At 54.4% G+C, this 12,803-nt stretch overlaps 1 protein-coding gene across 3 annotated transcripts; it reads left to right on the top strand.

Annotated features, from left to right (window-relative positions):
• Positions 1-7: 7 nt before the first annotated feature.
• ACAD10 (acyl-CoA dehydrogenase family member 10) lies at positions 8-11,232 on the top strand. Of its 3 annotated transcripts, none has more exons than XM_042034885.1 (14): positions 8-89; positions 751-908; positions 1,394-1,542; positions 2,097-2,291; positions 3,447-3,605; positions 3,895-4,054; positions 4,424-4,565; positions 4,852-4,920; positions 5,662-5,843; positions 6,399-6,549; positions 7,464-7,609; positions 8,125-8,298; positions 8,728-9,077; positions 10,838-11,232. In XM_042034885.1, exons 2-14 carry the CDS (start codon positions 752-754, stop codon positions 10,913-10,915), a joined length of 2,112 nt encoding a protein of 703 aa, XP_041890819.1. In that variant the 5' UTR covers positions 8-89; position 751; the 3' UTR covers positions 10,916-11,232. The 3 variants fall into 3 exon arrangements, with proteins under 3 accessions (XP_041890819.1, XP_041890818.1, XP_041890817.1); XM_042034883.1 differs by having other exon boundaries at positions 13-89; positions 689-908; XM_042034884.1 differs by lacking the exon at positions 3,447-3,605 and having other exon boundaries at positions 12-89; positions 689-908.
• The last annotated feature ends 1,571 nt before the right edge of the window (positions 11,233-12,803 follow it).

Here is a 12,803-nt window from a genome sequence, read left to right as displayed (position 1 = left end):
GGTGACGTAGCAGGCGGCGCGGCGGTGGCGGCTGCGGTAGCGCGCGGGGGGCTGCGAGGGGCGGCCGCTGCTTCTCGCGAGAGTTGGAGGTACGTTCCCGCGAGAGCGGGGAGCCGCCTCCCAGCCGGAGACCCCGGGGGCCCTGAGGGGAACGAGCCCCGGGAGCACCGAGTCCAAGCCCGGCCCATCCCCGCCGCGTCACCCAGCCCAGAGCGCCCAGCGCCGCGCCCGGCCCTTCCTTGGACACCTCCAGCTCCCTGGGCAGCCCCTCCCCATGGCTGACAGCCCTTTCCATGAAGGAATTCCTCCTGATGTCCGACCTGAGCCTCTCCTGGCACAGATTTCCTTTTGTTGTGTCCCTTGTTCCCCGGGAGCAGAGCCTGACCCCATGTGGCTCCGATCACCGGTTATGATCAGTAATTAGTGTGTGTTAGTGATGAGTGATCCCCAACACTATTGAAGGGATTTGGACCCTGGGTAAAACCCCTTTCGGGGCTCCCTGCTTTGTGTGGGACACTTCAGTGGCTGCCCAAGGTGGAGTCCCCATCCCTGTGCAGAAGTGGCACTTAGCCATAGGGTTTGGTGGATCCAGGGACGTTGGACTTGATGATCTTGGAGATCTTCTCCAACATTAACCATTCCATGATTGTGTGTGCATAAATAAACATTTTCCCCTGTAATTCTGCAGTTGTTCCAGCCTCTCTCCTTGGTTGAGGTGTGAGTTTCCCTGGCCCTTCCCGTGGTTTCCAGCATGTACCTGAGGAGCGCTGCCTGTGCCCAGAACCTTCTCTGTGCCGGGCTCCGGCAGCTCCTGCTGACCCAGCAGCGATCCAGAGGGTTCTCTTACAAAGCTGTGATCTTTGAGGAGAGCGGGGTGCTGCTCCCGGCCCCTCACAGGACAGCCACAGGTGTGTATTCCCATTCCTGATCCCACAGAATCACGGAACGTCCTGAGCTGGGAGGGACCCACAAGGATCATCAATCCAAACTCTGGCCCTGCCCAGACACCCCAACAATCCCACCCTGGGCATCCCTGGCAGCGCTGTCCAAACGCTCCTGGAGCTCTGGCAGCCTCGGGGCCGTGCCCATTCCCTGGGGAGCCTGGGCAGTGCCCAGCACCCTCTGGGGGGAGAGCCTTTCCCTGATCTCCAACCTAACTGAGCCCTGGCACAGCTCCAGGCATTGTCTTGGTCCTGTCACAGGTCACCAGAGTTTAGGAACTCTCCACACTGAACACAGGGATGAGGTGCTGCAGTTCCTGGAATGCCCAAACTCTTCCCTCTGGGCTGGGTCAATCACCCCAGGCCAGCACATCAGACCTCAGAGGGATTCCAAGCTGATTTCCCAGTCCTGCTGATGCTCTTTCCTGTCTTCCCTACTGTTCTCCATGCAGACTGGGAGGCCCAGAGCTGTATTCCAGCCGGCACCATCCAGCAAGCTGCAGTGTCTGGAGGGGAGAACAGCCTCTCTCTCAAGTATTCCAGAGGAGAGCTGACAGCTGTGGAGTTTCTGCAGGAATTGGGACAGCAGTGCTTTGAGATTGTAAGCCAACTCCCCCCTGCTCTCCTTGTGCTTCCTGACTGCATGGAAACAGGTCCAGTGAGGAAAGAGGAGCTTTAAAAAGAAATCCTTTGGTTGAAGGGTCTGGATTTTCCATCTAGGAAGCATTGCTGTCTGAACAGGGCAGATTTGCACCATTATCCTGGTACCTGGGCAGGGCAGGCAGATGAATTTGCCTTAATTTCCTACTGGAATAAAGTCCTTTTTAAACAGTTCAGTCTAAAATGCAGATTCCTTTCCTGCCTGCTGGTCTGTCAGTGTTTGTCTCTAACCTGCCTTGATCCCATGGCAGGCACAGTCCCAGTGATTTCTCTTTCCCAAAATCAGCCCTTTATCTCTGCTGTAGAATTAGGGATGTGAGAACATTGTTTATTTGGGCAAAGCAGTTTAGCTGGGAGATCCCCTGCCTGCCTTCTGCTGCCAGAGGAAGCAGGACAGCAAGATAAGATGATCAGGCAACCCTGCCTACCCAACCACTCTTATTTTCACCCCGTTATCTGGCCCATTATCATTCTTGGGGTTTCTGTGTTCCTCAGGCAAATGTCCGTGTTCCAGTGGACTCTTTTCTCTGGGATTTAATCCGAAATGAGATGATAAAACAGCTCCCCATAATGGCAGAAGCAGCTCAGTGTATCCGGGCAGAAGGGCTTAAGACAGCTCTGCTGAGCCACAATTTGTGCCTGGGGGATGGAGAGAGGTTTCTGCCCCCGGACCAACAGCACTTTGATGTGGTAAGTCTGAGTGGATCCCAAATGGGGCTCTGTTCCTCCACCTGTAAAAGCAGCAGCTGAAATTCTTTAAGTGCAGGTACCAGATGAGCAGCAGCACAGTTTGGTTGACATCAGTGGAACAGCCTGGGAAAACATCTCGTGACATAATTCCTGCTAGGCACTTGGAGAGGAGCTGAGTGACATTTGCAAATCCACTGCAAAGTGCCCACACAGCCACGAGTCTCTGTGTAAGAGGCACGGGCAGCGATGGAGATAAAGGGCTTGCAAGCTGGAACACCAGACAAGAAATAAATGTTATTATTCAGTGCCCTGCCTGCTTTAAAAAACAAACAAAAAAGCTCTAAAAGAGTAAGGACTCTTCAAAGAATTGCCAAGCACCCCCTACACTCCAAAAAAACCACTACCCCAATGTGCTGACCAGTGTGAGGTGAGGAGCAAGGACCCTTCTCGCAGCGGAGTCTCCTTTCCCAACACCCTTCACCTTTGCAGAGATGACACAGATGAGCCATGAACCTCAAGGCTCCAATACCCACGGCCTCTCTGGTGTGTGGTGCTCCTGGAGCAGGAGCAACAGCCGTGTCACAGCCATTAGTGGGGGAAAAAGAACTGAATGTGGATTTCCATTAGCAGTGGGTTTATATCCATCCTATAGATTCCTATTCCTGGAGTTACCAGAGCAGGGGAATGGCTGCTTGGATTGTTCATGCTTGTGAGAGCAGTGGGAGTGTTCAGACACTGAGTCAAAGCTTTTTTGATCCAAATTTTGGTGGATGGTTATGGTCAACACAGCTGCTGTGGAGGTGGCTTTGGTGGGTGCAGTGGTCAGGACACTGCTTTTCCAGAGCCTTTGGAAGGTGCTGCCATCCGAGGCTTCCTTGGACAGCGCTGAGCAATTGGCCAGTGAGCCTCCCACATTGGGACACCTTGTTGGATATCTCCCATCCAAGGACTGGCTTATCCTGTTTGGCTGATTTGAGCTGAGGAGCCACAGCCAAGGCAGTTGGCACCCACACAGTCCCCATCCAGCTCCATGTCCTTTATTTCTCACGTTAATTAAACCAGTCTCTTTCCCACCCTCCCATCTCCATTTCCAGCACTGCCCAGATGTTTGTGGGCACAGCAGGCTCATGCATAATCCATCTGTTGTTGCTGTAGATGGTTGAATCACATCAGGAAGGGATGCCCAGGCCAAATCCTGGGATCTACAAGCTGTGCTTGGAGCGCCTGGGTGTCCAGCCCCAGGAATCCATCCTGCTGGACAGCAGCAGCCAGAACCTGAAGGCAGCAGCCCAGCTTGGCATGAAAACAGTGAAGGTACAAAGTGACACAGCCAGGGTGGGATTTGGGGATGGATTTGGTGTCCAGAAACTGTTTGGTTTGAACAGCTCAGGATTTTCCAGTGGCAGTGGCTGATTCTTGCCAAACCTGTGCTTGTCCCTGCAGGATGTGGTGGGGTTAAAGAAGGGATGGCTGGCAAAGACTGCTCTGGGCTGTTTCATTCGTGGCTCCAAACCCGGTTTAACCTCAGGGAAGTCTCTCTCTTTCCCAGGAAATTTTGTCTTCTAGCTGTCACCCAGTGCTACTGTCTCCCTCCTGGTTTCAGGTTGATGATCCAGAAGCAGCACTCAAAGAGCTGGAAACCCATCTGGGGTTTCCTTTGCGAGGGTTTGTTCCCTATACTCGTTCAGTGAGACCAGGCATGGAAATCCCAAAGGATCGTCTGCAGGAGTACCTTGAAGATGTTCTTGGTGCCCATCCAACAGGTACTGCAGGGGGTTTGGCCCTTCCATCAGAAAGCCTGGATTTTCTGGAGCCATTGGCTTTTTCCATATGACATATGGATTGAAAAATAATATTAAGGAAAGGCTCCTAATCTCCAAGCAAACAGCACAGCCATTCCAGTTCCAGTGATCCATCACTTCCCCAGAAATGAGAAACAACATTTTAGGACTTCCTCATATGGGAGGGGTTGAGCACAAGTTGCCAAGAGATTTCAGGAATATTCCTGTCCTGTGAGACATCCATGAGCTACTGCCATGTTCCCCAGGGACACAGGGTGAGATCTCAGCCCCAAGTGCAGGAAGGGGGTGGAAAACCTGGGGAAGTGCTGACCCTCTGCTCCCAACTCCCAGCCCCACTGGAGTTACGGCAGTTCGACCACGGAGAGTCCACCCGGAGCTATTTGGTGAAGTTTGGAGGTCGTTTGCTGGTGCTGAAGAAGGAGGAGGAGCCTCCCGATGGCCCCTCAGGCCCTTCTGTCCCAAGGGAATACAGGTGAGAGGGGCGCTGCTGCAGTTTGCTGTGCCAGAGGAGCTCCCTCAACACCAGAGCGGCAGGACACGTGGGGAGGATCATTTATGACCTCCCCTTGTTTTCCAGAGTGTGGGATAGGTCTGGGGGCTCTGGGCCATGGGAAGATGGGGGTGTGCTCCTTTCACCTCCCCCAGCCACGTTATTTTAGTGTATTTAAAACTGAGCCCAGGACTCTGATATGGTGTGTCTGCCTCCAACACTGCAGTTCCAGGGCTGATTCCCTTGCGCCTCTCTCCCTCCCTGGCAGGGTCCTGAAGGCTCTCTCTGCAGCTGGTGTTCCTGTGCCCCCTGTGCTTGCTCTCTGTGAGGACAGAAGGTAATCTGCTTTCACTCTGTGCTTGATAACTGCAGCCAGATTCCCCCAAAGATGAAGAGGGGAGAGAAGAAGGAGCCAGAGCTCACAAAGTGCACTGGTCTAATGAGCATTTGTGCAGTGTGGGGCTGGAGGAGCCTCTAGATGTTCAAAGGACAGGATCTTTTTTATTTGGCTTGGTTTAGGTGTGTCCTGTTTTAGCAATTAATCCAAATACTCTCTTTGAAAAGCAGCTATAAAGCAATATTGTAGGGCTTCCCATTGACTCAGAGTGCCCAGGTTTGCAATAAAGAGGGGATTTTTCCAACTGCCAGACCTCAGACAGCAGTGACAGCAGCAAATCTGTGACAGGACACCCCTCAGGCCTGCAGCTGGCTCAGATCTCTGCTGGCTGCAGGAATCGGCCTCTGCGCTGCAGCTCGATGGATGTGTGTCCACTGCTCCTGGTGTTTGTGAGGAGCCCGACAGCCCAGCTCACACCCACTGCAGGGAGCAGGGAAACAGCTGGAGCCTGGCTCCAAGCTCACCTTCCTGTGGCTGGAGGGACCAGGGCTGACCATGCCACAGCCATGTGCCACCGGAAAGCCTGAGCTGGGCTCCAGTGGGCACCCCAGTGCTGCTGGGGCTGCTCTTCACCTGCCCATGCAGGTGAGGCCTGGAGGGCACATTCAGGGTGCAGGTGAGATTTGGGAGGGTAGAAGCAGGATTGACCTCAGCCCCACTGATCCCAGTTTGCTTCCCCAGCATCCTTGGCACACCTTTCTACCTGCTGGAGCACTGTGCTGGCCACATCCACCGCGCCGTGGCCCTGCCCGCGGTGCCGCCGCGCCGGCGCCGCGCCTGCTACGGTGCCATGGCATGTGTCCTGGCCAGGATCCACAGCCTGGACCTCGGAGCAGCCAAGCTGCAGGACCTCAGGGAGCATGGTGAGAGGAGGCTCTGGATCCTTTCTTCTCCTGTGTGTCAGCATTTCAAGGGATAGGCAGGATGGACCAAACTGGGGGCAGGGAGAAAAGGGAAGATGAGCAGTCCAGAGTTTGAATGCCCAGCTGTGGTGGGAGAGTGTGGAGAGCTCTTTAAATCCAGGTTTCCCATGAGTTCCCAGAGCTCTCCTAGCTCCCAGAGCTTCCTGCCATGTTTGTTGCCATCTCTGCCCACTGTAGGTGCAGGAGTAACTTCTTTGTTGCCGTCTCTGGGCAAACCTCCCCAAGCATCCCCTCCAGTCCCTCTGCAGAGATAGCTCAGCTTCCTGGAGCTGGTGGAGAAGTTACATTTTTGTCCAGGATTGGATTATTTCCACCTGAGTATTAAATCCAGTGCCCAGTTAAGAATGTATGAGACACCTGGAAACTGCCATTAAATTCTTGGAGCTTAACTCAGGGTTCTGGTCTGAGATCTACTTGGCTGTTTGACTTTTTCTGTGTCCCTTTTGAAGCCTTTCTTTGTGCCTTTCCCTGGGAGCCTCCATTCCTCTGTTCCAGGAAATTACATCCAGCAGCAGGTTGAGACCTGGACAAAGCAGTATCGAGCTGTGGAAACTCATGTTATCCCAGCGATGGAGAGGCTCATCCAGTGGCTGCCTCTGCATTTTCCTGACTCCCAGAAGACAACAGTGGTGCACGGTGATTTCAGGTACTGCCCTGGAGCACATCCCAGGCAGGAGAGAAGGACTGAGTGTAAAATGATCCACAAACTCCAAAAGGTGCTGACTGGGCTGGGGCAGCAGCTTCAAACAGTCCAAAAGCTGGATTTTGGATCAGGGTCAGGGTCAGCATCCCCCAGGGACTGAGATTGAGTTTCTTCACCCAGTGGCTGCAAATGCTGGTCTAACACTGGAGGATCATCAGCTCTTCCTGCAGTACTCAGGAATCAGCCCTGGTGCTTCTTGCCAATGGTATTTGGTGCTGAAGGGGTTTGGGTGACAAAACCTGCCAGTATTCCACGTGAAGTCCTGCAGGAGTGGGGTGCCTGGGACAGAGGGGAGGGATGCTGTGGTGCTTCTGTGCTGCCAGAGCTCAGCTGGATCCTGCCAGGGCTGTGGGGCTGCAGTGCCAGGTCTGGACCAAGGCTCCTTCGCCGAGGTTGCAGGAGCTCTCTGCACCCTGGCAGGATGGCTGTCTGCTCTGGTTGTTCCCCAGTGGGCTCCTGCCCTCTCATGGGCTCACACTGGTGAGGGCTGTGCATAATCTACAGCACGTGGCAGGAGCTCTGTGCCTTTGGAATGACCAGGAGATCCCCTGGACAGTGACTTGCCTGCTTCATCTTCTCGTTACCCTGGCCAGTAGCATCTGCCATTGATCTGAGGCTCTGACTAACTTGGTTTCATTCTCCAAAGCACAGTTTAGTCCATTATTAACCAGGGAGTTCAATATTGAGTAACCTCCATCCCCTGCTTGCAGAAATTAATGTTTCACTTGTGCTGCCTTCCAAAGGACTCAGGAATTTTTGAAGAGAATGAAGAGCACTGAAAGCACCTACTGCTGCTGAGCCCTGGGGTTTTTCCGTCCTCTGGAGACTTTTCTGATCTCTTTTTCTCTCTGATACAGGATGGACCACCTGGTCTTTCATCCAGACAGGCCAGAAGTCCTTGCTGTGCTGGGCTGGAAGTTTGCCACTCTAGGAGATCCTATGTGTGATTTGGCGAATAGCTGTATGAGCTTCTTCCTGCCAGCCCACTTTAGTGCTCACAGAGGTACAGAGGGGGCACAGTTACCTTTGGCACAAGCAGAGGAACCAGAGTTCAAAACAGATCAGCTCCTGCCCAAGCAGCTCAGCTGGCAGTGGGGCTCAGTGCAGCTGGAAAGGGCTCTGGGTTTGCATTATTCTCCCTCTCAGTCCAGCTGGGAAGCTGGGCAGCTCTTTTGGGTGGGAAGGTTGTGAAGCAGATCAGGAGTGGTTTGTGCACTAAGTTATACACTTGTTTAGAAGAAAAAGATAGGGTTAAATGGAGAGGTTCCATCATTTAGGAGGGATATCTGTCAGTCAGTTTCACCCTAATCAGGAGAACTGCCCTGTGTACATTTTGGGGTGCAGGCTGCTGCCAACCGGAGTTCCATATGGGGCCAGCACGGCAGCTGTGCAGGTCCTGGAAGGGTGCAGGTGTCTCCATGGAAGTGCCTGGCTGTGCCACTAAGCTCACACCATCCCTAGGGAGCTCTGAGCTGCTCTCTGTCAGCTGACTCACTGTTACCTCTTCCCATCTTCCAGGCTTGAGGAAGTGTGACTTGGGGCACCTGGGAATTCCCACGGCAGAGGAGTATTCCCAGATGTACTGTTGCCACATGGGAGTGAAGCACCCGGAAAACTGGAATTTCTACCTGGCCTTTGCCTTTTTCCGCCTGGCTGTGATGCTGCAGGGACGTCTCCGTGGCTCCCTGGCAGGTGAGGAGCCCAGCCAGGCCAGCAGTGCCCTGCACAGCCATGGGCACAGAGCTGCCTCCCTGCTCCAGCACAGGCCTGGAGTTTGTGCTGTGGGGTCCTTTCTTTCCTGGGAGAGCGGAGCAGAGGCCAAAGTTGGGAGCCCAGAGCTGTGTCCTACAGATGGAGCTCTCAGACCTTCCAATTCAGCACCAGCCTTGCCAAGGGACTCACGGGGAGCTGGTGAGAGCTCTTGGTGCTCTTTGGCTGCACACATCAGGTGTGGCCTTGGAGCCTTTATGAGAATTAAATTAGATGTTATTTTCACAGCCTTAGAGAGGAGTTTCCCCGAGTCCTGCTGGGCTGGCCCAGACAAGGGCGCGTGGTGCTGTTTGGGATGTGAGTGCATAACACCAAATCTTCCAAACAAGTGTGCTGTTCTCTTGTACCCAGGGAGGCCAGCTCCAGGTGACAGCAGCCCCAAGGATGCAGAGTTTGTGGCTGAGCTGGCTTGGGATTTTGCCATAAAAGAAGGATTCCGTGTGTTTGAGAACCTCCCCCCCACAAAGCTGCTCGCACGACATTCCAGCACCTGGGCTGGGCGAGGGCCATTCCTGAGCAGGAGTTACAGCACCTGGGCACGGCCTGGGGCAGCCCCTGTGCCCAGAGTCCCTCTGGGCACTCCCAGCAGCCTGTTGGGGATGGCTCAGGGTCTTTGCTGCAAGCTGGAAAATATGGGCATCCAGTTGGACTTTCCGAGTTCCCATTCCAGAAGGACTCCATGTTCTCTGCCAGAACTGCAGGTGAGATACCTTCTGTCCTGAAGCTGCTTTGCTGCACCTGCCCCAGGGTGGGGACTGGGGCCTCCAGGTGTCCTGGCTCTCCTGATCACATCAGATATTTGGCACTCCTGGAGTCCAGTGGCTTGGAGGCAGAGGGCTGGGTTCCTATGGCTGTAGCAGAGTTCATATCCTGGGAAACAGTGATTTTGGAGGCTGGCACTCCCTTCCAAGAGGAGCAGATTAACACCAGCCCAGCTGTGGTCACTGGTGCTGTTCCCCCAAGGTCCTGCCATCCGTGCTGATGGCGTGCCCAGAGCTTGGCTGGGCTTGGGCTTTTCGACAGCTGCCAGTCCAGGAGGAAATGATCATTCCTTACCTTTCCCTATCCAGGGAAACGTCACTCCTGTCTCTCCCTGGGAAAGGCTGAGTTAATTCCCTTCACTGTGTCCCTCTGGTGCTTCCTTGGGAGGTCCCTCAGATGGGGCAGGAGCTGCTTGCACCTCCCCATCTTCCATTGACAGTGTGAGTGGAAGCAAACAACCCCACCCTTGGGCTGCTACCAAGATTGTACTCTTAATTATTCTAATTATATTATCAAATTCTAGTGCGTTACTTAACCTCTTTTAGCTGCCAAAAAAATATCCAGGTGCCCTTCCAAAGTGTTCCCTTGTGCTCTGGCAGAAACCAGCAAACACCAGCCTGTCAGGGCACTTGGCAGCTGATCCACTGAGAAGGTGGAAAGGGCAGGGAAGCAGCAGCTGTGGGGAGTTTGGAAGTGCTGAGATGAGCAGATCTCCTTGCCCTTCCTTGAAACATCCATCTCTGCCAAGTCTCCAAACATCGGGATTGCCACACTCTCTCTACTCCATGCCTTGGGCTTGTGGAGATGCTGCTTCTTGTGTGTGGCTCCACAGATCCCCCTCATCCCTGCCACCTCCACATCCATCCCACTGCTCTTTCCCTTGGCATCATCCCTGCACTGTCGGCCTTTGTTGTAGAAGTGTTGTGAAAGCCAGGGGAGAAGTTTTGCTGCCTGCAACAGCAAGATAACACACAGAACTGCTACATGGCCAAGTATTCCCAGCCTGGAACTGCCACAGTGCTCCAGAGCTGGGCAAGGGCAAGGGCAAGGCTGCCCTGTGCCAGCTGGCACTGCCAGGGAGAGGTTCATCCCTGGGAGCTTGGCAGCCAGATGCCCTTGGCTGAGGCATTCCTGGCCGAGCAGGGCAGGATCTCAGCTGATCCTGCCACATTCCGCACCAGGAGCCAGCAGACTTTCCACACTGATCCCAAAGGTTGCCTGTCCCTGCAGTTCCCCAGGGAGATCCTCTCCAGAGGAGCACAGGGAAGCTCAGTTTCTCCTTCAGAGCCACGTCTGGCTGTCAGAGGGGGTCAGTGGCAGGGGCACCACACCATCGATGTGTCTCATCCTCCTCCCCCAGGCACAGAGTGCAAGGACCAAGGCAGTGGCTCTGATGGCTGCACAGGCCATGGATCAGGGCAGACAAGTGAGCAAATTCCTGAGGCTTGAGCCTTCCCTGACCCAAAACCAGCAACACTGGGACCCCTCCCTTCTGGGGCCTCCTCCATGCCACTGCAGTTTGGGGCCTGTGAGCATGAGGGGTGATTTGTCCTGTCTGCTGTGGGATCCCCAGTGAGGATGTTTCCCCAGCACAGGGTCCCCAGGGCATTTGGAAAAGCACTGGCACATTGCTGCCATCCTGCCCTGGTCCTGCAGCCCTTTGTGTGCCCACATGGGCTCTGGTTTCTCTCTCCCACAGGTCCCTGGAACAGAAAATCTCCACAGTGCAGATCCCAGCCCAGCACTTCCCTCAGACCTGAGCTCCACGTCTGGCTGAGGGTCCTGGGGGGCTCACAGGACAGGACTCTCCACACCAGAGCTGAGCCAGGAGCTGCAGCACCAGGAAACCTTGGATGGGGACCCAAACCAGCCCCTCTGACATGGGAGAGGCTGCAGCCTGTGAGCATCTCAATTCCAGTGGTGTTTGGTGTTATCTGTGCTTAGTGCCTTTATTGCCTGGCTCAATACAGGGCAAAATCCATCCTTGGATCATGAGGCTGCAGGAAGTCAGTCCTGCAGCAGGGAGAGTTGGTTGGGAATGATCTGGCTGGGGGTGCAAGACTTGGTTTTGGGAATAAAGAGAATGGACCAGCATGTCTCTCCTCATTCAGCACAACCTCCAGCAACATGCAGATTCTGGAAGAGTCTTTGGTGGTGGGAGGAACTTGAGGTCTCTGGATTCAGGGGAGACTACAGAGCTGAGGCAGTGCCTGCCCCGTGGAGCTGGGAGGAACTGAGAGGACTCCATGGTCCCATGAGTGCAGTGGATCTCTGGGGTCTCTTTGGGGACCATGGAGGATGCAGACTGGATCAAATGGGGGCTTTCAGTGCTTCACAGAGGCCAGAACAAGAGGAGAACTGTGGGAACAACCATGGTAACTTTATGAGCACGAGCAATTTATGTGTAGTATTAATTCAATATTAAAGTAATGGGCACAGTTCTTTGGATCCTCCAGCTCCTCCAGCATGGGCGCAGCCTCACAGCCCATCTGCCCAGGGTGGCCACCACCTCCCAGCCCTCAGGGGCACAAGGGGTGCTACAAAGAGCCCTGAGGGGCCATGCTGGCTCTCAGCACAAGGACCATGAGGCTGTAGGGAAGCTGGTAATCTGAGCCTTGGATTCTCCCAAGCTCCAGGGTGAAATTCCACCTCAGCCTTAAGCATTTAGCTCTGCTGTGGAAGGGGGAGGGAGCTGAGCCTATATCTGTCCAGCCCAGACTTTTGGGATGGTTTCCCAGGAGGCACCTGACTCCTGCACTTCCTACCGCCTTTAGGCAGGCTCAGGGGGCTGAGAGACGGGTCTGCCCTGAAGGTTTTTAGTGCTGCTGGATCTGTCTCCAAGCCCCAGGAGAGAGAAGGGGCTGCTCGAGAGAAGAAAAGCTTTATTTAACACAGGACTAGTGCTCAATGTCATGCGTTGTCCACTCCGGGATCATCAGAAGACAGACAGGACACACATGGGAGCTTAGCCCCGAGCTGGAGCTCAGCTCTGTGACGTGTCCTGTGGGTACCCTGAGCCGCTCCCTCCGGGAGACACGGGCACATCTCTGCAGGTGAAACCGGTCTGGCATCTCCCACTGGTGCTTTAACACGCGCAGGGCTGTGACAGGAGGGAGAACAGGTCGGAACAAGAGGTCCTTGCGAGTGCCACCTCCGAAAGGGCTGCCCAGGAGCCACTGACCGGGAATCCGTCACCCTTTAAGGGATGCGGGTGGACAAGGATGAGAGAGGCTGAGATCCAGCACAAGAGGATTTCTTCTCAGCTGATCCAGGAAACACACGGCCTAATCCGTGTCCTGCTGGATAACCTCGGGCGGGCGTTTTGCCTCTCTGGGCTGTGCTGTTCCTCCCTGCACCAAACGGCTGATATTCCCCTCTCCCGAGAGAAACGCCTGGAAAGTGCAAATGCAGGAACCTCCAGCAAGACTTTCAGTGACCTGGGTCGTCCAGGACAGTGGGTGAAATTATTCCTGGACTCACATATCCTACAATTTTTCTGGCCCCTTTAATAAACCAGAGCTATCCCTGTCACCCTTCACAGACCCCTCACTGAAGAAGCCAGAGGGTGCAGTCTCTTACACAGAGTATTCCCCAGGTCTTTTTTTAGAGGTTAAAAACTCTTTGTGTTTTTGGTCTGTGGCTTCCTTAGCGATGGTGATGATAAC

The sequence above is a fragment of the Corvus kubaryi genome, unplaced genomic scaffold (genome assembly GCF_017639235.1).
Source record: "Corvus kubaryi isolate FWS band 111438036 unplaced genomic scaffold, C.kubaryi_AGA036_p1.0 37382, whole genome shotgun sequence".
Classification (NCBI taxonomy): Eukaryota; Metazoa; Chordata; class Aves; order Passeriformes; family Corvidae; genus Corvus; species Corvus kubaryi.
This window is presented reverse-complemented; position numbering and strand designations above follow the sequence as displayed.

Coding starts and splice junctions, on each gene's coding strand:
- ACAD10 (XM_042034885.1), top strand. CDS start 752: ATGTACCTGAGGAGCGCTGCCTGTGCCCAGAACCTTCTCTGTGCCGGG. Junction 909..1,393: donor CCCTCACAGGACAGCCACAG/GTGTGTATTCCC, acceptor TTCTCCATGCAG/ACTGGGAGGCCCAGAGCTGT. Junction 6,550..7,463: donor GTGGTGCACGGTGATTTCAG/GTACTGCCCTGG, acceptor TCTCTGATACAG/GATGGACCACCTGGTCTTTC.